Below are 24,592 nucleotides of genomic sequence, written 5' to 3'. Positions count from 1 at the left end.
TGGGAGCTCCGGTTTCTCACCTTCCCATCACGTGCTGAAAAAGACAGGATGATTAGGAATTTGAAGACATTGTAGCCCACTGTGGAAACACTGGTTCAGGTTTGGGTTTTTTCATCCCTGAGTTATAAATATAAATTTAGCCTCATCTGAGTTACAATAAATAAATACATCTGGTGAAATGTGTGCTTGTTTTGGAAGCCAGAACTGTTTTATCAACAATACTCCATTCTATAGGCTTTTCCAAGAAAGGCTGGATAATCCCCCTCCCTCCTCCTCTTAAAAGTATAACAGAAGAGCAGGAGCTGTGTTTACAAATACTGACTTGGCCCAGTACTGACAGCAGTGGGGGGTTGACCTGCCAGCATCACAGCTCTTGAATTATACACTCCATAAATGGAAAATCAATTTGCTTCTGGGATTCAGCATGTTTTTGGGGTTGTTAGAGGCTGTGTTTTTGTTTAGACTCACAACTACATCCAGGCTAGAAAAGTAAATGTGTTTGGGGCCGTTCTGCGTCTCAGAGAGCAGCTGGCATGGATGGGGCTGTGCATAGGGGCTGTTCTCCTGAGCTTCCATTCTAACTCTCCAAGACACAGTGTCAGCATCCCCATCACCTCTCCAAGGCTGGGATTCCTGAATTTTACCCGGGGATACTTTGGAAGATTTCTGGTTAGTGTAAAAACTTCCCTCTGTAACATTAAAGTGAATGCAGGATGGTTCCCTGATTTACCGGTGCAAGGAGCCCAAGCAGATGGGATTAATAAAGCCCTTTGTTATCCAGCCTGACCCACTTGTCAGCCCTTGAGCTCCTATAAATGCATGTGGAGGGGCCAGACTTAAAATAAATCTCGAGGCGTTTGGCAAACAGCAGCTAATTGAAGGGCACATGCTGCCCGTCACGTGCTGAGGAGGAGAAAGCTGGGGCAAAGGCTTAAAACCAAGGTCTGAGGCTCCTGTCTTTGGATTTGGCTTTATGGGGCTCTGCAAATATTTGCACACCACCTCTAAAATCCAAGTTGTTTCCAAGGTGCCATGTCAAACCCCTTGGAAAAGAGGTTTGGCCTGGTGCAGCTCCTTGCAGATCCCCAGGAGAAGAGCCAGCAGCAAAGCTGGGGGTGCTGCAGCTGCACTCCCCTCCTGTCTGGATAAACGTCACATTTGAGTGATGCAATGAGGAGGATCCCGCATCAATGTCATGCACAGAATGGGTTAAAATGATGGGATTTAATGCAACAGTTACAATTTTGCTGGTTTTTTGCTGGCCTGAAGCCTGCAGCTGAGCAGTAAATGACACTTCTCTCCCCGGACTTTCACTTGTTCATAAATTGCACGTATTCTGACACAGTCACTTCTCTGAATTTTTTCCCTACCTTTAAAAAAAAAAACAACAAAACGAAACAGAGTGTTATTTAAGCAATGGCACTTTTGGGGCTTTTGGTAAACATCTGAAGTTTTATAAACAACGTGTTTTTCTTCCCACAAAACAATGGCTGTCCCACAATGGCTTTCCCGCAAAACACTGTGGGATGAAGGGATTCATTTTATGACTTTTAAAAACTTGTTTAAATCACTGCTGCCAGGCAGGGGACACCAGGAGGGGAAGGGAGAGCAGCTCTGGGTCTCTCTGTACCTCCAAAGCAGCTCCCTGTCTCTCTGCCTAGGCTGGGATAAAGCTGCTATCACCTACCTTTCTTTGACAGAAAAAAGAGCAATTTTCCATGTGAAACAAAGGCCTTTGTTTCAAATACTTTGATTTCCCCTGTTTGTCCCAGGATATATGAGCTCTTTTTGCTTGGCTTTCTCTAATCACAAGTCTAATCCCGATCCTTAAGAAATTAAGCTGGCGGGGGGAAGAAAGAGAAAAGAACTGATTCATCTTCCTCCCTATCCTGCTCCTCCCTCCTTTGCCTGCTGCTTTTTGTTCAGCTGCTCTGAGTTATGAATACTTTGCTTCCTATCTGGTGGCTATCAAGGTCAGGCTGAAGGAGGGAGGTGAGTCATTGTCATTCAAATAGCTACAGACTGTAATTCAAATAAGGCCAGAGCAGAGTGAGGAGGCTGATTCAATACAAAGAAACTCAATGTCCACAGGTCGATGCTCTGCCCTTTCTGAAACTTCACCCTCAAACTCCTCAGTACGAAAATACTGCAGCAGAGCTTGAAGCCAGAGCTGCTGTGTTGAGGGCTCTGAGCTGATCAGAAGTTCTGGGATGGGGAGAGAAAAGCAGAGAAATTAGGTTGGGAGGAATACAAAAGAAAAAACCCTAAAGTTAATAAAAATTTTTCTTTCTTTTTTTTTGTCTGTGTGTCTCTAGGTTGCAAACTTCTCTCCATGACTTAAATGGGCATCAGAGCATGTCTCTCTGATGGAATGTACACACCCAGATGATCAAGTCCTTCAAGAACTAAATTCCAAGGAAAATAATACAATTCTTTCTACAATTTGCTTGTTTTAATGTATGGCTTGCTCTCACACACAAAACCTGAATTTTAATTTCTGTATGCAGAAAGACAAGGGTCTGTCTTCAGTAAATCCTCATCAGGAGAGGTTAGCAACAGGAAACAGAGAGGTGGAAGGAAATTTGAAACACTGTGAGAAGGTGAAAGGAAATGTCCTTTTTTAAGCCCATTTGGGGAAGATGCAGCTTCTCCCTTACGGCTGGAGGTAGTGGAGTCAATCTGTACAGCCTAAGCCCGGGGTGGTAACTGGCAGACACCTGCTGCAGCCTTTCCTTTTTGCCTTACGTTGGACTCTACATTGTTCTTGGCCAGCGGTGGTGGCAGAACCCAAGGGGGAAAGATGGTTGTGGTAAGGAGGAGGAATGTGAAAATGTTCACCTTCGCCTTTTTGCTCATCACGGTGACGTCGTTTGTGCTGAACTACACACACCAGGTGACCACGAGCACCTGGGACCCCAGACATCTCGCCGTGCAGTTTTCAGAGCACGTCCAAAAACTCTTCAAGTACCCCAGGAGACCTTGCAGCTGTCGCACGTGTATTTCAGAGCTGGGACGTTCCCTCTGGTTCGATCAGAGATTTAACTCAACTATGCAACCTTTCCTGACCTCACAAAATGCCTTGATCCCAGAAGACAGCTACAGGTGGTGGCTGGTGAGTGGGGGGTGTGGATACATCCCAGAGTTTGGGTGACGGTGGCGGTGTCAGGCTTTGAGTGATGCTGAGCACATGGAAAGAGATGTCTTCTGTCTGTCTCAGATGACAAGGCAGAGGTGGAAGGAAGTGGGTGTTAGTGCTGCTGTTTAGCTCAGAGGGGCGTGGAGTGCACTTTCACTTGCTCCAAGCTAGAGAAATCCCTGACAGAGTTAGGTGGTAGCTTTGGAATTTGCAAATGTCAATACTGTCATTTTTTCCCATCTCTTACAAAGACCAGGCTTCATAACCCGTCTGTTTCTGCTTCAGATGGGCTTTTTGCATCCATTGAGGTAGAAAATCAAACTAATTGTGATGTCTGTAATTCTCCTGGGGCTCTCCCTACTGTAAGAAATGTAAATAATTAGCAGGATTAAATGGAAAATTATTAATTCCATGTGTATGAGAACATTCTCTGTTGTGGCTGATGTTGTAAAACAGATCTGGAAAGCACAGAGGTGGCTGTGGGCCACTGGGAAGGAGCAACCCCAAGTGTATCCTTGAGCAGGGTGGTCCAGCTGCCCCTTGACTCCTGATCCAAGCATCACGAAAGTGAGCAGATGCCTTGTTTATACAGCACAGAAGGGAAAAAGATGCATCTTTTTGTTTAGCCTAACAAAAGCCCCTTTAATGTTCTCTTGAAACAAGTCATCAGTTGTTTGATTTACTCATGGCTGTGTAGCCAAGGTGCTAAAGTGCAGATTCCACTGCAGCGATCACAGTGAAATCACAGTTTCATTGCACTTGTTTTGCCCCTCTTCTGGAAAAATAGTCCCCTGTGCCTTTCTTTGAACACACCAGCAGTCTGCAACTTGGTGTCTTGCAGAGAGCAAACCCTTGTTGTTGAATTCTGGTCTTTCAGGCCTTCTCTGGCACCGTGAGGGGGCCTCTCCAACAGGCACCCACTATTGTAGTGGAGACGTTTGGGTTTTGGAGGGGTTGTCAGGTACTGTGGGAATGAGGCTGTGTAGGATTCATCAATTCTCACTCCACTGTTGCATTTAGTGGTGAAAAATAAAAGCCACTTAACTCTGACATCTGTAACTGTTGTGTAAATGATATAATTGTTTTATGATGAGACTCTCCTTTTTGTAATGAGTCATATGTACTCCAGGTGCTGTATCCTATCACCTGCCCTTTGGCCATGACTTTGATTTCTCATTGCTTGTGGTTTTTCTTGCAGCTTCCCAACACTTTTCCTACTGGTACCCGTGCTTCTTAGCTGGGCTTTGCTGGAGCCTTGAGAAGGGAAGATGGCAAGCTCAGGTCCTTGCCCTTGCCCTGGCTTGAGGTTTCGCCAGGGAGCTGGGCTGATCTAACAACTGGCAGTTTTCAGAGGAGGGGACAGACTGAGCTCAGTAATGAGAGGATGAGGTTACTCATGGACAGCATGAGCAAAGCCACACTTCATTCTGCACTCAGAACCCACTGATTTAAGCATGTGGTTGGAATGCATTCTCTCTTAGGGAAAAAAACCCAAACTAATAAGAAGAAAAAGCTTGGGACTCAGTACAGAAGTCTGAATATGTGATGCTCCTTCTTGTAGTGAAACAGAAAAAAAAGAAGCAGTGTTTCCTCAATTTACAAAATCGATTCGGCTAGAAAAGACCTCTGAGATCATTGAGTGCAACCTATGATTGAACACTGCTTTGTCAACCAGACCATGGCACCGAGTGCCACATTCAGTCTTTCCTTAAACACCTCTAGGGAAGGTCACTCCACCACCTCCCTGGGCAGCCCAGTCCAAAGTCTAATCACCCTTTCTGTGAAGAAATTCCTTCTAATGTCCAACTTAAACCTCCCCAACCATAGTTTTAGACTGTGTCTTCTTGTCCTGTTGCCAGCTGCCTGGGAAAAGAGGCTGACCCCCACCTGGCCACAGCCTCCTTTCAGGTGGTTGTAGAGAGTGACAAGGTCACTCCTGAGCCTCTTTTTCTCCAAGCTAAACATCCCCAGCTCCCTCAGCCTCAGTCTCCTCACAGGACTTGTGCTCCAGACCTTTCACCAGCTTTGTTGCCTTCTGTGGACTTGCTCCAGCTCCTCAGTGTCCTTCTTGAAGTGAGGGGCCCAGAACTGGACACAGCACCCAAGGTGTGGCCTCACCAGTGCATTAAAAATTCAGCTCAACCTGAAACGGATTCTTTTGGAGGATGTTTGTTTCTTTTTCAGCAAAATGAAAAAAAATAGACTTTCAGAACAGTCAAAAGTCTCCCCTCCCCATCCCAAACAAAAGCTGTTCATTAATTTTCAGGGCTGTCTAACCATGTTTTAGTGTTTTCATTCTTTTTTTTTAATTTTATTCAGATCAAGTTCAAAGGGAATACACCATTTCAGAATACAAAATCAAAGCAATTTTTTTTCAGATGGTAAAAATAAATCTTCTAAGATTCCTAGCCTTTTTCAATATTCAACCAGGATATGTGAAATATTTTGATGTCCCCCATAACTGCATTGTGTATAGGAAGTTTTACTTACTGAAAGTCTTTGCCCTAATGCATAGTAGATAGTGAAAGTGCCCTGAAAGAGGAGTTTTGGGTGAACCCCGGGCATGACATGGCCTCACCTCCTCATTGCAACTAATTGCTTATGTACATGTTGCTTTGGGTAAGCTTTTCCAAGACAGTATCATTTCTTCAGTAAATAATTCCCAGTTGCATCCTGAGGGCAACTCCCTTTTCACTGTTCACTTTTAGGCTCATCTTCAAAGCAATTCTGAGATTTTAGCCAGTCTTTAAGAAAACATTGCTCATGGCCATGTTTCACTCTTGCATGCCTTGCCAACTCAGTAATTTGTGACATTTTGTTATATTTGTACATAAAAATGAGGCATGAGGAAACCGGAGATTGCTCGAACTTCTTTTCAGGGGAGGAATGACTGTGTGTTCACTCTCAGGAGCTGATTTCCAGCAGTGTGGTGGTTTCATTGAGCTGTAACTGAAACTCTGAGATGCACTGGAGCTCTTTTATTGCACAGCTGTGACTTACCTGTCATGGGGAGACCCGTGTGATGTGCTTGCGCTAAACACAGGCAGAGCCCTTGCCTGTCTGCCAAACTCAGTCTGCCCTCCCTCCCCCTTAACCCTGTCGCTGTAGATGTGAATAAGTGCTATTCATCCAAACAGTCCTGCAGCATTAGTGTCTCTCCAGTACTAGGACAGTGAGGACTGATTTCAGAGACTAATGACCAATTGTCATTAGTCAATTTCAGAGACTAATTGGAGACAAAGTGACATTTGGGACGGAAGAATGGGGTGGTTTCACTTGCCTACAGCTCTTCATATGGCTGCCAGGCTTCTTTATGGTTTATTTGGAGAATATACAGTTTGAACATTTTCAGTGTGGTAGGATGTGACCTTTTGGAGGGAAATATTCCTGCCTGCTCTGAATAAAACTGTTTGTGTATACTGGATTTAGTGCTACCATCTGTGCAGGTGGGATGGAGCAGGGGAGAGAAGGTCAGTGTCACCATCCCTGCAGTGGCTCATCTTGCTGCATGGGGCAGGGCTGCTCCAGAGAAGGCACCTGAAAATGTACCTGGCTGTTTCTTTGCTCATGGAAACAATGGGGATGTTGTCAGGACAGCTCCTTGCCGTTCATTTGCTTAAATATACACAGCTGATAAACTCTCCCTTCATTATTTTAGTTGGGTAGCAAAGAATGGCCCAAATTCTTCTCCTGTGTACACTCCTGCAGCTGCTCTGTGCTTTTTGTGACTTAAAGTTGAATTGGAATCCTCTACTCTCAGGGAGGATCTGGGCATTAATAACACTTCAGGCCGTGAACATTTTGTTAGAAATTCCTCCCTCCCTCCCTCCCTTTTCTCCCTCTCACCCTTCCTGTCTCTCACCTCCTCCCTCTCTCTTTTTCCTCTGCCTTCCCTCATCTTATGCTCAGGGACTGTGAGAGTGTTTTTGCAAGGTGGCACCTGGTGTTACACGATACATTCCTTTCTGTTTATATTTTCTTTCCCACCTTCCTGAGCTGGTTCACCTGCAAGTTTTCCATTGTTTTACCATGACACAACTGCTGCGGATGTTTTCACTAAATTTAGTAACCCATATATAAGGAAACTTGGCAAGAATTACATGCCGTAACAAAGCACAGCATTTATTTGTAGTTCTCAGGGGTGGATGCATTGTTCTTGGTGGTCAGAAAGTATTAAAAATACGAGATCAGAACCTGCTGTTCTAAATCCAAACGTTGAGGTTGATGGATTGAAGTTGTGATAAGTAAATTTAGACCCAGAGTTTCCTGGCAATCTTCTCTGTAGATCATTTTTCATAAACTATCATGTTATAAGAATTTTTATCTCTAGTCTTATGATGTTTGAGAGTTTTGCCTTTTCTTTGGAAGAAAGCTCAGATCTTGGGGCCATGTTACTAGCATATCTAAAAGAAAATACTAGTTTAAACTCATTATATTTGTAGGAAAAATGTAATAAAAATTAAAAATTTGCTATCCAGTCAGTGAATAAAAGGGCATCCCCACCCAACACGTGTGCTGGGGAAGTTGGGGCAGCTGCACTGATCTTTAAGGCAGCAGCAGAGCTGCTTGGCACCTGAGTCATGCATTTTGAATGCTCTCTGAGGAAAATGTGTCCAAATACTTTGATCACCAGAAGTTTCCTTCAAAACTGGGACACTGATGGGGACACTTTGAAAGCAACAGAGAGGCCTCAGTACTTTGAAGGCAGCAGGTAGCTACCAGATCACTGCAGAAGGTGGTACCAAACCCAGGCCAGGTCCCAGACTCTGGTCCCAGTGCCTGCCACATGCCCAGTCCCACCTGCAGTTGAGCTGCTTGGTTGCAAGTGTGACATTTAGGCCAGATTTGGACATACTGGAAGAACCTGACTCTGGGCTACCTCTTACCCTCACTGGCAACCCCCACATAAGTCCAGCTGGGCTGGAGCTGCTCCTCCTATGGTGAGGACAGATGGATGAGAAGGTGGTCCAAGCTCACGTGTCTCTCTCAGCACTAGGATCAGTAGTAGTAGTGGTGCAGTGCAGTGTAGAGGTGACCCATACCAGCCATGGAAGTCAGAAATTGTACAACTCAGCATATTATTGTGTGTTATTTACAATATATATGCACATATAAAACTAATATTTATATTTGAGAATGTAAATTTTTCAATGACATAAATCAGTAAACAAAGCCCAAACTCTTGAAAGCCCCTGTATTTTTCCCCTTCAACTCTTAGATGCATAGTAATTAAGACATTAAATGTAACTAGAATAAAGCCATATTTTCCAGACCAAATAGGCATTTTTAAAGTTGATGGTTTCCTTTTCAGTTCTCCTTGAGTCTGTATAATGGAGATTACCTGGATTTGCCCCACCAGACTGTTGCTAGGATTAATCTTGTAGCTGTAAGGTGTTGCATGAGTGTTAATGCTTCCAAACTGCTGCAGTTGGGCAATTAGTAGCTGTGCAAAAGAGATTCTCATGGGGCTGTATTTCCTCTTTATCTTTTGAAAACAGGTAAAAAATTAATTAGAAAAGCCACAAACACCAGTGTTGCTACCCCAACTTCCCCCAGGCTGCCTGGCTGTGTGTTGGCAGGGCTGCCTTGTTGGTGCTGGCTGCTGCCAGACCCACAGCTGTACCTGTCTGTCCACCACAAGGGTTCTGCCTCATCTCATGTTCTGTCTGCAACTCCATCATGCCAGTGATTGAAGGCTAATCTATTCTACCTGCTAATAATTTGGGATTTTGCAATTGCGTTTAATATGCTGCCGAACTTGGCTGTGAGTGCAAGATGCACAGGCAGCAGGAGGGCTTTCCTTTGAGGTTCTCCTGACTTCTTTGAGACCCCAAGATAAGAAGGATGTGGGTCTCTTGGAACAAATCCAGAGGAGCCCAGGAAGATAGAGAGCTGGAACACCTTTCTTGTAAAGACAAAGTGAGAGAATTGGGGTTATTGAACCAGAAGAAAAGAAGGCTCTGGGTAGATTTTATTCCAGCTTTTCACTATCTAAAGGGGCTACAAGAGAGCTGGAGAGGGACTTTTCACAAGGCCAGGTACTGATAGGACAAGGGGGAATGGCTTTAACCTGGAAGTTGGTACGTTGGAGATTAGGTATTATTAGTTATAAATTCTTTCCTTTGAGGGAAAGGTTGCCCGGAGAAGTGGATGCCCCATCCCTGGTAGTTTTCAAGGCCAGGTTGGATGGGGTTTGGAGCAACCTGGTCTAGTGAAAGGTGTCAATGCCCATGGCACGGGATCAGAACTGGATGATCTTTAAGGTCCCTTCCAACCCAAACCATTCTGTGATTCCATAACTGTTGCTGTGTCTTCACAGCTCCAAGCCATTAGCTCTGAGCAGCCTTGGCTGAATTCACCCTCTTCCTTTGCAACCCCTTAGCCAGGTTTTGGGTATTGCTGCTTGGTAATGCTGTCAATGTGACGGCACTGGAGAGCCCAGTGAAGCCTTCTGAGAAGTTTATAAAAGCAGCAAATCCCATGTCATCCTTAGAGGGGGTGTGCACAGTGATGAGAGAGGGAACAACGGGCTCTTCCTTGGAGAGCCATTCATGGGTAAAGAAAGAGAGTGCATAAACTTTGAGGGTTCTTTTTTTTTTGCTTGCTTTTTTAAAATAAGAAGATACAAAACCAGCTAGTTAACTTCTGTATGTGAAATGAGGAGCTTCTAAGGCTGGGACATGATTCAGGAAACTTCTCAATCTGAACTCCCAAGTACAGTTTTTAACAACCTAAGGTGAAGAGTTGACTCTCAAGTGACGCACAAATGTTTTATGGAGGGAAGCTGGACTGTTTAGTAATCCAGTGATATTTTATATAAATGATATAAGATTATAACCCACACAAGGTGTGTTAAGATGCTTTATGGTCTTAGGCAAAGAGTTAAACTGCTTCTTTAGACGCATATATTACTTGCACAGACTTCTGAGAAAAGCAGCCACTTCACTCAGGACACAGGGGTCAAGTATTTCAGTGTATTTAAGGCCACTTCTAGCAGCTGTATCCATACACATATCCGTGTCACACATCTACAGCACTGTTGATTTTCTCTTGTTTTCGTTTCTTTTCTTCTTTGCCTCTGTTTCTTGAGTTCTTTTACTCAGAGTTCGAATTAAAAAGCAGAGGATGCTAGGTTGTTGTTTGGACTTAGATATTTAATATTTTCTTATCTATAGCACAGCTGCACGGGATGTGCCTCAGTTAACAAGGTGGAAAATGGACATGAGTTCTAACTTCCAAGGCCTTTTAAGGTCCAATTTACCCAATTATGGAATGCCAAGTAATTTATTTTTACTTATAATCCAATAACTAACTATTCATGAGATGCACTGCAGGTTTTTTGACCCAATACCAGAACACCCAGATTTGTGATGAAGGAAGGGGAAAAGAAGAACAAATCCACACCCAAAATCCTCCATGTTGTTACATATATCCCATAAACCTAATTTTTCTACATCTCTGCATATTCCACCCAGTGATATAACTTTAATTACACAGCAACAACCTCAGTGTTATCACACAATTTAGGAGCCTTTCCCAAGGCTTCAGGTCAAATGCAATGTGCTTCTGGTGATCACTGTCAGCACTGAAAGGCTGAAATCCTCAGAACTCAGGGTTCCAACACAGCACTTGGAGGGAGGATGCTCTTCTAGGAGAGCCACATGGCACTGCTATGGCTCTGCCTTGCACAGCATGGACAGACTTTCACTCAGTACTTCTGTTGATTTAGGGGAAAGGCCAGACGGGTGGGAGCTTGGTAAGGAGAAAAAAAGAAAAAGACAACAATACTCAAAAAAATAGGACAAAAATTTGGTGTGGGAAAGTGAACTATAATCGGCTTGTAATTGTAATGCTATTAAAATGGTCTTTTGTCAAGCCAAGCAAACATTGTGCAATACAGAACTGGCTGCATGTTAAGTCTGAACTTTTACAAGCTTAATATGCCTTGGAGTTAACCAGCTTTGTTGCCTCCTCTTCTCTGTTTTGCTGAAACATCAAAAACCAGCCAGTGTTGATAGAAGATTAGGCCTGAAAAGTATAGTTCAATCAGATAATCACTGGGAAATTAAAACAGAGCACTTAAAATGAGTTAAGAACAGATGTCTCATTGTATGGGTGTTCATCACACAGTGCAATAAGATCATCACCCTATTTGAGATCACTGAGAGAATTTCTAACATTAGTAATGGTCTTTCCCATGGAAGTTGTGTGCAACAGAGGGATTGTAGGACAATGGTGTCCAACTTCCAGGTTGGTGTCCATGTTTCAATTTGGTTGCAGTAGAATTACTCTAGACAGAAACATAACAGGATGGAGGAGCCTATCCAGGATGTTTCTTACCATTTTAATGCAGCAAAAATGCATCAATACTCCAGGTCCTTTTCTGATGCTATCATTCTGGATGAAAAGAAAATTTAACCTAAAAAGGGCACCCAGGTACTTAAAATTTTCTGAAAATTTCCTTCCTCTTCTGAATTTTCTCAGGCAAAATCAGTTCAAGAATAAGATTTTGGTGGCTTTCCTTTTCATTTCTTAAGGACGGTTAAGAGTCAGCTCATCTTTACAGAGAGTAAGTGTACCTGGGTGTATGTAAATATGTGTTCAAATAACTCAAAATAAGTTCCTTTTTCAAAAAGTTGTATTTTACAACATTATACAGCTGTACTACACTGTAACATCTATGAAGTCTCTAATTATTTTGAGGGCTGCAGGTTTTCTAACATTGTTTTTCTCATATTCAGAGTAAGAACAGGTTAAATTGGATTCATAAAGAACACACAAGAGTTTAGATATGTGGTTATGTGCTTGTTGCATCACACACAAATTTAGAAATTACCTTTTTTATTTATATAATTGAGCCTTGCACTGAATAGTGAGACACATGGTCATAATTACAGTGCTTGTCTGTTCATCCTAATTACCTTGCATCTTAATCACCTTGTGCAGTCCAGTAGTAAGATTAAGCCTGTGTATGCAACGTTGCTTTGTCTTCTTTGTTTCAAGTTCTTGGCCTCAATGTCATCCTGTAGCTCTGAGCTCCAGAGACCTGTTGCTCACTTCAGTGCAAATAAGGTCCTGTGAAAAGGCAACACAGAATTTAAACAAAAATTACAGTGCTGCACCTGTTTGTGTTTGTGTGAGAGAGGGAGATAGCAGGACAACAGTTCCTGGTGCAGTCAAGGGAAACTCATGGGAAACTAAAGCCAAATTACCCAAGGCCATTCCTGAGAGTCGTGGGAAAAGGTGTTTCTCTTCTCTCCCTCCCTGTCTTTCCATGCCCTGGGCTGGCAGAGCAAGCCAGAGCCTTTTTGGTCCATTTCATGCTGGAGCCGTTCTCCCTTTGTGAGCTTGGAAGCAAGTGGCACCAGGAGGGTGGGCAATGCTGTTTGTGAGCCTGCCAGCACTCCCAGCCTCTTCAGGAAACCTCAGAGAGCTGATCCCCAGAAAGGGAGTGTCTGACCATCACCTGCCCTGCACCTTGCCTGTACCTTCCCAATCCAGCCATTGTTTCCACCATGCACCACAGAGCTGCTACAGAACAGTTTCCCTCCATGGCAACAGGCACAATGACCAAGGTCCGGGTGGATTTCTTCATCCTGGAGATTTTTTTTAGATGATTTTGTGTCTCCAGCCCTCAGGGCTAATTCTACTAGAGTTTCTTATTGCATGAGCAGCTGGTTTCTCCACAGTTCACTTCCCAGTTCCCTCTCCCACTCCTGGCATATGCCAAAATTTGTGGAAGGGATATCAGTCACTTCTGTCTTTCATCAACTTCCTTGAGACTTTTCTGTCCTTTTTTGGAGAGTTAAAAGAAATTTTACGCATGACCTAGCAGAAGATACCTGACCCAGAGTGGGTTTAAGCTTATAGACACCAGAGAAACATTTATTCTGCTAAGGCCAGCCTTGGGGAAAATGCTTGATCTGTTCTATCATGGCTAGATAGAGACTGAGGAAGTGTGTGAATCTGAGGAGAAGGAGGAGAAAAAGGAAGCCAAGTTTAAAAAGGTAAGGGGTTTTCCACCTGATTTTTTTCACGCTTTGTCTCCCAACTCAAAGCCTGTTACTGCAGAAGGCAGTATCTGTAGGTAGATTCAGGAATGTGCTTTGAGGAGACATTTGAAGCCACCTCTAGCTCAGAGAAAAGCTGCCTGTGTTGGTAACCTGGAGTGATTTTTCGCCCTAACAGAAACTGCAAGGAGAGAAAACTCCAAAGAGTTTGAATGCCACTCTCACAGAGCTGTTTGGGGTCATCCCCGGGGACGGGGACCCGCTGCAGGAGCGGGGATCCTACACCTGCAGGCGCTGCGCTGTTGTGGGCAACTCTGGGAACCTCCGGCAGTCTCAGTACGGCCAGGATATTGACTCCCATGACTTTGTGCTCAGGTGAGTAAAAACCACCTCAGCTCCAGGTGCCTTTGTGTCTAAAATTCACTGATATTTGCAGGGGACAAGTGAGTAAACAAGTTTAATGGTTTATCTGGTGAAATCTGGTACTTAAATCAAGTCTAAGTTCCAGGGACATAAACTGTGTGTATTGGAGATAGGACCTCATGTTTTAGCTTGGAAAAAAAACATTAATAGGTATTGATACTGTAGCTTGTTCTGCACAATCTATAATTGCCTGTGTTAAAAAATATAGGATAAAAAAGATTTGCACTTATGACTAAAAGTTATTTCTGCAGCCAGTGCTCACAAGCGATCTTTTAGACATTTAATTGACTGTATTAGATTTGGTTTTCTTGCACTGGTTCATTCTTAAGCAGTGGTGAGGTGGGGAAGCCAAAGCCACTTTTCAGTGGACAGGAATCCCCTGTTTGGCTGCTGGTAATTTGTAAGGGATCTCATTGCTTCTCCCTTTTGAGGCAACAAGATTGGGTACTTTGTCCCACTGAAAGGCAAGCAGGAACTAGGTAAGCAGAGCTCATCACTCAGAGAGCAGCCAAAATATCTGGACTAAGTTAGTCTCCAGCATGTCATCTGCCTTTCACACCACAGCTACCAGTGCAGTACAATTTGGGGAGCAATAAAGGGCGGGAAGGGAGGGCTTGCTATGGAAAATGCCACATGTGGGATTATGCTCTCAGAAGCAACAAAACCTTTAGTGGGAAGCGTGCACTGAAGTCAAGAATAAATTAGCAGAAGATCAACACTGAACTGTTAAGCCACCTTGGCTTCTGATGTGGCTTGAACATGGCATAGAGTCTTCAGGTGACATCTAAATCTTCATAAATCATATCAGGAGTTGCTGCCTGCAGTTCCATGTCTTGCTTCCTGCCAAAAGTCTCTCCCCAAAGGCAGAGGCAGCCAGCCTGGCCTTCAGATTCATGAAGGGGAGAGCCCTCAACATTATTCCTGCAGGTTGTAAATGTAGGGCAGCTGCAAATGTGGAAAGCTGTGATGCATTTATGCTTAACTCTGTGTCCTTCCCTGGGGAGACAGCCCCGTTCCTGTGTGGACTTCCTTATATTGCCTGGGCTACATTTCCGGACCCATGCAGTGAGACTCAAAAGCTGGTAGTAGTAACTAAAGAGTAACTCATTCAGGTTCATGTTTCTGCTCTGAGGCCTTGCCCATCCCATAGCCATCCATCCCTGGCAAGGGCAGAACTCTTGGTGGCTTGGTGAATCTTCCAGTCTCTGATTTATATTTCAGCAATCTTAAGCCAGATCTGAAAGGATTGCACAAGGTTTTAGGATTCACTGTGGGAATTTGTGCAGAGAAGGTGACCCCTCTGTGCATTAAACACAAAATCTCTGGTGACTTGAAATTCACTTCCACATGTTCTGTCAGTACAGCCAAGTGCAGGGGAGAGCCAGGGAGCCTGAGGGCTCACCTTTCCTTCCAAACAACATGTCCCAGCCCATTTTTATTTGTGTAACTATCTACTTTCATGACAGAAGGAAGTTCCTGCTCCATCCTTCCTGCTGAGACTGGGTGAATGCTGCCTTCTGCCATCTGGCAACAGCAGCCCCACCTTGGGTGGTAGGAAAGGTGCATAGACCTGAGGGTAGGTTGTAAGATAACCAAGATGTCACCCTTGTCTTTGTCTTGATGGAAAGAAACCCCCGTATTTTATATCTTTGACTAACTAATCTCAAGATAAAACACAGAGAGTCCCGTGCTTTTCCAGTATTTCTGCACAGTATGGTGTGGGTCGCTGGCAGGGAAGCCAATAACCGGGAACTCAATAACAAATCCACACAGGCTGGCAGGATATTCTGACTATGCTAATAACTCCCTTGACGGGACTTAGAAGAAACTTAAGTAGTTCACCTGGGGAAGAACTGCAATAACACAGCCTGGCATAGACTCGAGAAACAGATTTTGCCTTTCCTGTTATCAGCAACCAGGGCAGCATGTTGTCTGGCAATGTGTGATGCTCCTCATTACCTCGTCAGCTACATCCTTCCTTGTCCTCCCTGCGCTTCTGCCAGGAGCTGAGCTAATATCATTGCAGAAAAAAACATTTTGCTCAGAGACAACTGGGAGGTTTCTCCATGGTATTGCACAGCACCATGGATTCATGCAAGTTGCTTTGGGGGTCTCTAATGTGCACTGTGCTGTACCACAGAAATATGTAAATCTCTGCCATTGAGGAGCTAAAGTGTCAGGGAGAGAATTGCTGATGAGCTCCCAGATTGGCTTTCAGAAGTGAGAACAGGCATAGAGGCATTTCCGCAGACCTGAGTTCAGAAATCCCCTCTCTGTTCCCTGTATGGGCCGTTCATTTAAGAGTTGGGCTCTGTAATCTTTGTGTGTCCCTTCCAGCTCTGAATATTCTGTGATTCTGTGACTCTGTGATACATCCAGCATAAGGTAGGGTAGCCCTGTTTGGCCAACATGTCTTGACTGAGCCCTGGTGGCCCTGGGCAGATTTCCGTGTGCTGACTCCAGGGTTACCTAAAGCCCCCCTTGTGTGTGCAGAGAGACCCTGAGTATCTACAGACTTTGGAGGACATACTACAAAGTAAAAGTAAGGTTTGAGTAAATGAAGGGTCAGCAGCAGGTCCTGCATTTGTCGCTGTGGCTGTGATGTCTTTTCATGGGAGAACCATAAGGAAGATTTGCCACTTCTCGTCACACATAATGTGGTTTATTACCTTGACCCTAGACATTCAAATACACCTGTATAGACAGGGGGAAATGGAACTGCAAGAAGTCTAGCTGATGTACCTCAGGGCAATGTTTTTCTCATCAGCTGGGGGATGCAGCTTTAGGATGAAGTGAGATGTGTCCTCATGGACTCACCACTCTTTTGGTCAGCTGTCTGCTGGCTGTAAAGGGAATGCAGGGATGTGCTCAGAGATACATCTGCTTGGTGGACACTCCTATTCAGTCCAAGGAGCTCCACACTGAAGCTGAGCTTTCATTTACTGTTTAACTGAATGGGTTATGATCATTCCAGCTTGCCTGAGGACCCCTATACCCTGTCAGGTCTGTCTGAAGACCCTGCATAGAGCACTCCCTTAGGTATGGGAGCATGTTCCTGTACCTCAAGCAAATGACTTAGTGATGGTTCCCATGTGTTTGTATTTACCTAATTCCTCTCCTGTCTCAATTCTTGCTTTTGGGCTGCAGAATGAACCGTGCCCCCACTACTGGCTACGAATCAGATGTTGGGAGCAAGACCACTCACCACTTTATTTATCCTGAGAGCTACAAAGAGCTGGCAGCAAATGTGAGCATGATCCTGATCCCCTTCAAAACCCTGGACCTGCGCTGGGTTGTCACCGCTCTCACCACAGGCACCATCAATTTGTGAGTAAGGGCAGGGACAAGGGGTGGGAGTTCCATACTTCATGTTGCTGTAGGACATAATGGCCTGTGTGGAGTAAATCCCTGCTTCTGATAAGGCCTAGGCATGCTTTACAGACCCTCTCAAGTCAGAGTTCAGCCCTGACACTTGATTTCTAGGAAAAACTTAATGTTATGATGTGGTTGTTGAGGGAAAGATCAAGATCCAGTCCCTTACCTCCCCATTTCTGAGAGAAATGAGAAGGCGAGTTTTTGTTGGTGGAGTTGACCAGTTTGATCTAAAGTCTCCTGAACTTTGGGGTTCAGTGCCTCATTTTGGGCTTCTGCTCATCTGTTCTCCTCTCTGGTTCATTGTGAGTCAGTACACTTGCAGAAGAGGACAAGGAGGCAGAGAGGGGTGTGCAGGTTGCTCACCTGAGGCAGAGAGAGCAGATGCAGACCACAGCACTTAGTGCCCCATCCACAGGACGGGCAGCCCTGGACAGGTTCGTCAGGAGTTTTGTCTGTCTTTCCCGGTGGAACGTGATTGAGAACTGTGCAGAGGAAACAATGTTTTGTGTGTCACCTGCATGTCTTAGCCTTAAATTCAAGAGTTCTACTTGGCAATAATGTGACACACTGGAATTTATTCTCCAGTTCTTTTTTGAGTGCTGTCAGAAGTAAGGGTTGTCTCCTGGTTGATTTATGGCAGCACCAGAATTAGAAATGTGATCAAAATGCATGTTTCTTCTGGAAGCCTGCAAGCAGATTCTCTTCCTTCCTGTAAGCTGGCTTTTCCTAATCCAGAGAATGAAATATGTGACATTTGTACTGTGTGTGAGGTTGTCTGCTGGGTGTAAAACCACAGCCTTGTGGGATTGCCTGGTGACACTCTGCTACACATAGACAGCAAGAGCAGATCAGATTGCTTTATTCCAGGGAGAAATATTTCAAGACATTTGAACTTTTTTCCCAGTTTCAAGGTCTCAGAAGATTTAAACTTGGAAAAGCGTGTCTTGAGTGTGTTGACTGGGCATAAGACCTACTTTGCAATTTTAACTGGAACTCTTTGATGGAAAAGCAAATAAAGTTTTATTTTCTCTTCATTTTCTTTTCTCTCTTTGTAGATGCATTTTAGATTCTTTCAATTTCTTATTAAGATTCCCTTAACTTGTAACAAATCTGTTAGCTTCCTTTTACCTTTTTCATCACCAGCATTTAATACACACAGTCATAAATTGTCTTAAAAAAAACCATCTTCAAGACACACTCATAACTGGGAAAAATCAGCACACTCAGAAAACTGTACCAATCACTACAGGAAAGTCATTGAGGTGCAGGAGCATGTCCAGATAAAAGCTGTGGATCTGTGGAAGGGTCTAGAGCACATGTCTGATGAGGAGCAGCTGAGGATGTTCAGCCTGGAGAAAAGGAGGCTCAGGGGGGACCTTATTGATCTCTACAACTCCCAGAAGGGAGGCTGTAGCCAGGTGGAGGTTGGTCTCTTCTCTCAAGTAACAAGCAACAGGAAAAGAGGAAATGGCCTCAAGTTTCACCAGGGGGGTTTAGACTGAACGTTAAAGACATTTTTTTCACCAAAAGAGTTGTCAAGCACTGGAACAGGCTGTCCATGGGAGTGGTGGAAGTCACCATTCCTGAAGGGAATTAAAAGATGTGTAGGTGTGGCACTCAGGGACATGGTTTAGTGATGACTTGGCAGTGCGGGGTTAACTGTTGAACTCAATGATTTTGTAGGTCTTTCCAAACTAAATGATTCTAGTGTTCTATAGTTTACATGGACGCACCTTTTGCAGGCAGGTCCACTGCCTGTTCCTGCCCCAGGAGAAAGCTCTTGGTACTTACTGAACTCTGAGGTCTGCTCTGATTTCAGGTGATCTCTTAGCCTATTAGGAAGGCTGGTTGACCACAATGCAGTCACAGCACATGAAAGGAAAAACATCTTTGCTTAATAAATTACAGAATATATTATATATTTATAATTAGATTGTATACATGGGCTTGGTAAGCATCTGGTATAAATTAGCGTGTGAGTATTTAACCACATGAAAGAAATACCACTATTTTAAGATTTTTGCCAGACTCAAAGCAGGGAAATTGCATAATTAATAAGCTGGAATAATAAAAGCAGAAAATCATAAGCATATAAATCATAGCAATGTATGTAGTATAATTTTAGCCTTGTAGAATTAACCTATGAGCATGCATTAAACACACAGTGTCAGATAATGGGTATAAGGAAATTGTTGAGTGCACAATTTTAAAGAGAAAAAGGCATGAAATAAAAATAAAACACATTTGAAAGTCAGTATTTTAGAAAGAAGAAGTACTTATCTCCTTACCCCAATCTGCTTGGTCATTGTTCTGTGTGCACAGGCTGCATAGTGTCAGCTGAGTTTAGGCTAACAAGAACCCGAGTGTACTCATAGCTAAAAAAGATAAGCATCCTGCATTGGTTAGACCTTTACACAGTGTTTAATTTTCTGTATTTCATCCAAATGAAAGAATTTCCTAAAACACAAAACCTGTGAGTTAAACATATTCTCCTCTTAGTATTATCATAATTCTTGCAATTTTTACATTTCAAAACAAAAGCCAAACTGCAGATTGCCTTAATATTCGCTTCAATTGATAGCTGATTGATTCTCTCAGACATTCTCAGTCCCATTTAACTGATGTATTTCCATCTGAAAATGTCTCTCTAAAACTAAGCATTGTTCCAGAAAAGAATAAGAAATGCCTTTTCTAGGATAGGAAACTTTCAGGCCCTCATCAGCCATATATTTACCCTGGTTGCCTTCACTTGCAAGTCTTTTAGGAATCTGCATGCTGAAAAAAACTCCACCTAGTTTGGCAAAGACAATTACTGTATTCCTTAAAATGTTGCACATTCTAGGTCGAGGTTTCAGTAAATGTCTTGTACAAGGTGGCCAATGACAGAGTTCAGTAGAGTGCTGCACAGTGGCTCATGGAAGATGTTTCCCAGGCAATGTGTTACCTTCGTCACAGATATCACTCTGTCCCACTCCTGTGTGGTACTTCCAACTTCCAGGGTCTCTCACTCCCTGGCTGCCCTGCAGCCCAGGTTTTACATGATCACAAGAGCAGAGGTCTTTATCAGTGTGCCAATATCTTCTGTGTGATTTTATGAAATTCTGCAGCCATGTGACAGCAGGGCTTGGGTATTTCTTCTGAAAGAATGAAATAGCCCTTGGTTAAAATTACTAATATGTCATCTGACAAGAGCTACAGCAGTCTCCTGGTTAGACCAGAGATGTCCACCAGTATTGTCTTGAACACTGCATGCCCATCTCTTTGGTCTTCTACTGTATCTATCCATGAAATACAGCCCTCTTGTTTCCTCCACATCACCTTGTGGGAAAAGATTGACTGTTTATTTATTATATTGAGGAGATTCTACCAGCAAAGAAGCCCTTTTTGTCTTCATAAGCATGAAAAGGATATGGGATCACCAAGACTGTTTACTGATTTGCTGGTCAAGGTCAGGCATGGGCTACAGCTGCAAGGGCATATTTGCTGAGATCAGATTGAGAAGTCTGCATGAGTGGCCCTTTCCCCAATAGCATCACCTCTTAGGAGGGTTGGAACCTCCCATCACCTCTCTCACTGCCTCCATCCCAGAGCCGGGATTGCAGGTCAGGAGAACATTGCCAGGTGGCCACTAGTTTGGGAAGATTTAGACTAAGTTTTAAAACTGATGATGTTCCACGGTTCAAAGAAAATAAAACCTTAATGACAGGAACCTTGTCATTACCAAAACCCAAGTGAAAACACTGAGACTGAACTAATGGAAGGCTTTGGTGATTTATCACAACCCATCTAAGAAGTATGCAGGATGTATTTTGGGATATACTCCAATTACAAGGCCAGCTCACCAGAATTTTTTCATGTGAAACAAATTCAGGAAGATTTTCTTCTTACAGCACTCGTGATAAGCTGTGCAATGCCAGCACACCCTGTGCATGAGATATGGGGAATAAAAGTTTTTTTCATTTGCAAGACAAGACTCGTGATTTCAACCCAGTCATAAGGTGTAACTTGGAAAATTTATGCTGGAAACTGCAGGAAGCCTTCAGCATCGCCCTGGGGAGGAGGGAAATAGCTTTCTGATGAGGGGCTGTGTACTTGGGAATGCCTGACTTTCATATAACCGCAGAACTGGTGAACTCTGCTGCCACCAACTCTGAAAATCATGAGGTAACGCCGAGTATTAGGAGAGGAAAAGTCTCCCCCTGGTGGGAGAAGGTTTTTTCTGCCAAGAAATTAAATGGAAAATCTTTCCCATCATCAAAGAGCAAAGACTGCAACTGTAATGATCCAAGAATTACAAGTCTCGAGCTCCACATAGTATTGACTCTACAGTGTGTTCTCAACTAAATCTTTGGTGTCCTACTGCCAATAATTAACTTGAATATTTAAGAATGTAGTGGTTTCCTGTAAAATTGCTTCAGTGACAGCTCAGTTCTTTTCCTGCTGTGTTACTTAATTGCAGCCTCATTTTACAACAATTTCTTGAATTTACTACTTTCAAATAATTTGAATTTATTACTGTTCGTGAAGAATATTCTTTCTTTGGAATTACATTTGGAGTTTTATTTATCATGGTGCTGTCTTTCTTTTTTCTTTAACAGCACATATGTTCCAGTTCCACGGAAAATCAAAGTCAAAAAAGAAAAGGTGAGAAATGCTGGTTTGTGGATTTGTTCTGCTTATTTATTTGTAGGCCTTTTGCTTCTCTGGGAGACAGCAAGAATCCAAGCAAGCCTTTGACATTCATAAAAATATATTCATAAAAAAACCAAAATACAGACGCTTTACAAGGCTCAGCTAAGCTAAAAATTTGGCTCCTGTGTGCCGTTTAGGCCATAGATCAACTACTAAATAATTGTGGTTGGAAAGAAATTGCTCTTTTGGCTATGCCATTGCATGAACACTGTTCTGAAGGTTGTATCACTTCCTCTGGTGCTGCTGCTCAGGGACATTAAAAGTGCAGCATTGTCCTCCACAGCAATTACTCTCTTCCCACCTGTTGCAGTCATTTGTATGTAATGACACTGAGGAGAGACTTTGGAGGTTTTTAAAAATAATTTTAATATTTGAACACCAAGGATGTTTCTCACTCCCCAGTCAGTTCCTTGTAATAAGGAGCTAAGTGAACTCTGAACAAATAAAGCTGTTTCCAAGTCAGTGGAGAATTCCTCGTGGTAGGCTCTTGACCCACAGCTGCAATAATTACCTGTACCCAATTAAACAAGCTTGGAGGCTGAGCTCAGGCCAAGTCCAGGAAGGTTTTGCTCTAGGTATGTTACAGGTCTCACAGGCAATGTTCAAGCACAGTTTGCATGAGAGCACAGACCAGGGAACATTCCCTGCTTTGCACAGGGACAGGCTGGAGGCAGGATTTCCCACAGGGAAAGATGTTAATTCGAATGTTGGAACTTTAGCCACTGTGCAAAGACTTCTGTTGTTGTAGCTGCATGGTTTGAGGATATAACTGAGGCAGGCTGTGTGGGAGAGGAAGAACCTCTTCCATGGAACTTCCAGAAAAATAAAGGTCTCATTCTCTCAGTCTTTGGAAAGACGGATTTAAAAAGTACAGGCATCTGGTGTATCAAGGGCTGTTAAAGTATGACATTAGCTCCAGAACATTAAAATTACAAATTAAAGCACACATCTTTCATTCAAGAGGCCAGGTTTTGCCAAAGGCTTCAGGTGAGACCCTGAACTAGTATCACTTTATTTTTCTTTGCTTCAAGCCATGGACCTCTAGGGTGCATTAAATAATCCCTAAGCTCATTCTTACCTGTTGTGAGGTACATGACAACCTCTGCAAAACCCCTGTGAGAAGCACCAGGGCAGGTGGTTAAACTCGCATCACAGCTGAGTGGCAGCAGCCCAGGATGTGGTGATTTGTAGCAGCTTCCTGAGCACGAGAGGAGAAGCCTGTATTTCTTCCCACACTGTGCAATTGAAAACACCCTGCAAGAAGAGATTACACACAGATGCAATATCAGCAATTAACCTCTGACTTTGTAAAAGGAAAAGCCTTGCAGCTAACCAGATAGCACTGAAATGCTATCACTCTAATTACAAACACAGTATGGAGGGAAAAGCCTCTGCCTCGTTCAGGGGAGGGGGTTGAAAGCAAGGGCCTCCACCAGTCCTTGGATTTACTGTACTCTCAGTTCTTAAGTGCTCTGTCTCTGTGAGATGACCTCTGTGAGATAAAAAAATGCATTTTATGTCTTGTAAGAAAAAAGTATACAGCATAGAAAAATAGCATGTTTAGGAAACAGGATAAAAGAAGCTTACATGACCTGATAGGCTTCCTGATAGTTTACATTTGGCCCTTGGTTTCCTTAGATCTGTACTTACAGAGATACCAAGACATGGCTGGTGTATTGTGTGGAAGAGGGAATTGCTCCTATGTTCCCACTCAAATTACAGTTAGACTGATGATCTTAGGGGTCTTTTCCAACCTAAATTAATCTATGGTTCTATGGAACGTGTCATGGCATCTCATGCTTGCCTTTTTCAGGACTCCAACTCCCCAGAGCTCACCTGCAGGGTGCTGAAGGGAGAGTTGAATGGCTAATGCCTGATTTCCATCTCACTTGTGCTGTTTCATACCCATTGGTTCCAGTAGGAATCTCCAGGATTCACATTACTGTAAGCAGGAGGAATATCAAGACCAAGGAAGGGCTATTCATGTGTAACTGCACATGGGGAATATTCCTGAATGCACTTAATATGAGACTTATTTTTCCCTTTCACTTGCCCTCAAGGAATAACTATTATTCCTTTCTTACCCACTCCCCTACCCCAGTGTCCTTTAGGAATTATGCGCTACCATTGTTTTTTCCCAGGGTATTTTACTAATGAGTTTTTCTCTCCAATTTTGCCTAGATCCTGGTTTATAATCCATCTTTTATGAAATACATCTATGAAAACTGGCTCGAGCATCATGGCAGATACCCCTCCACAGGCCTTCTGTCTTTGATGTTTGCTCTCCATGTGTGCGATGAGGTAAAGTCTGTCTGTGTTTGGATATATGGATAAAAAATCAGGGCATTTCACACTGAAGAGCCAGGAACAACCCCTGGCCACTCACTCAGCCTATTTCCCCCTCTCCACCTTCTCTGCCATTTGCCTCTTCAAACATATGCAAACTCTTCAGAAACATGCAGACACACTCAACTGACAGTGACGGATTTTTTTAATGTCATCAAGTCGTAGGGTTTACGAGGCACTCTGGGAGAATATAATTAAACATAAACAGAGATTCCAACTGGTATCAAAACACATCTAAACATGAATGGCATCTTTGCCCATCTTGTTAGTGAAAGTTTCAATTAGGTTTTGCCTCGCTGTATTTTCAAACTCAAGCTTCTGGGTTTTTACAGTAGGTTATAGTAAATGCCTTTGTTCCAGCAGTTACTTGGGGAAATTCCCCAATTTGAGTGATGTGAGGTCCTCCAAGGTGACTGGAGACTCATCTAGTTAGAGGTTAGCTCTAAGGCCAGGTTAATTCTACAAAGTCCTGCAAACCTGAGCTTGTCAGCATGGGGGATAAATCTCACTTTGCTGGCAAAATCCCTGTCCTGGACACACATCTGCTGATGAAAGAGTTTTGGTCACCCAGGCCTGTGTTGCTTGGAGAGGTGATGCAAATACTCCTAAA

At 43.4% G+C, this 24,592-nt stretch overlaps 1 protein-coding gene across 1 annotated transcript in view; it reads left to right on the top strand.

Annotated features, from left to right (window-relative positions):
* Positions 1 to 24,592, top strand: part of ST3GAL1 (ST3 beta-galactoside alpha-2,3-sialyltransferase 1) — a 78,423-nt gene that overhangs the window by 49,570 nt on the left and 4,261 nt on the right. The window contains exons 2-6 of the mRNA XM_039548229.1: positions 2,316 to 3,112; positions 13,325 to 13,521; positions 16,717 to 16,896; positions 21,543 to 21,588; positions 23,818 to 23,937. Of these exons, the coding sequence (XP_039404163.1) occupies positions 2,801 to 3,112; positions 13,325 to 13,521; positions 16,717 to 16,896; positions 21,543 to 21,588; positions 23,818 to 23,937 (855 nt within the window). The 5' untranslated portion in view covers positions 2,316 to 2,800. The remainder of the gene's footprint in view (positions 1 to 2,315; positions 3,113 to 13,324; positions 13,522 to 16,716; positions 16,897 to 21,542; positions 21,589 to 23,817; positions 23,938 to 24,592) is intronic.

Source organism: Corvus cornix, chromosome 2 (assembly GCF_000738735.6).
Source record: "Corvus cornix cornix isolate S_Up_H32 chromosome 2, ASM73873v5, whole genome shotgun sequence".
In the NCBI taxonomy this organism is placed as follows: domain Eukaryota; kingdom Metazoa; phylum Chordata; class Aves; order Passeriformes; family Corvidae; genus Corvus; species Corvus cornix.
Note: the sequence above shows the minus strand (reverse complement) of the source record. Positions and strands in the feature narration are given on the sequence as shown.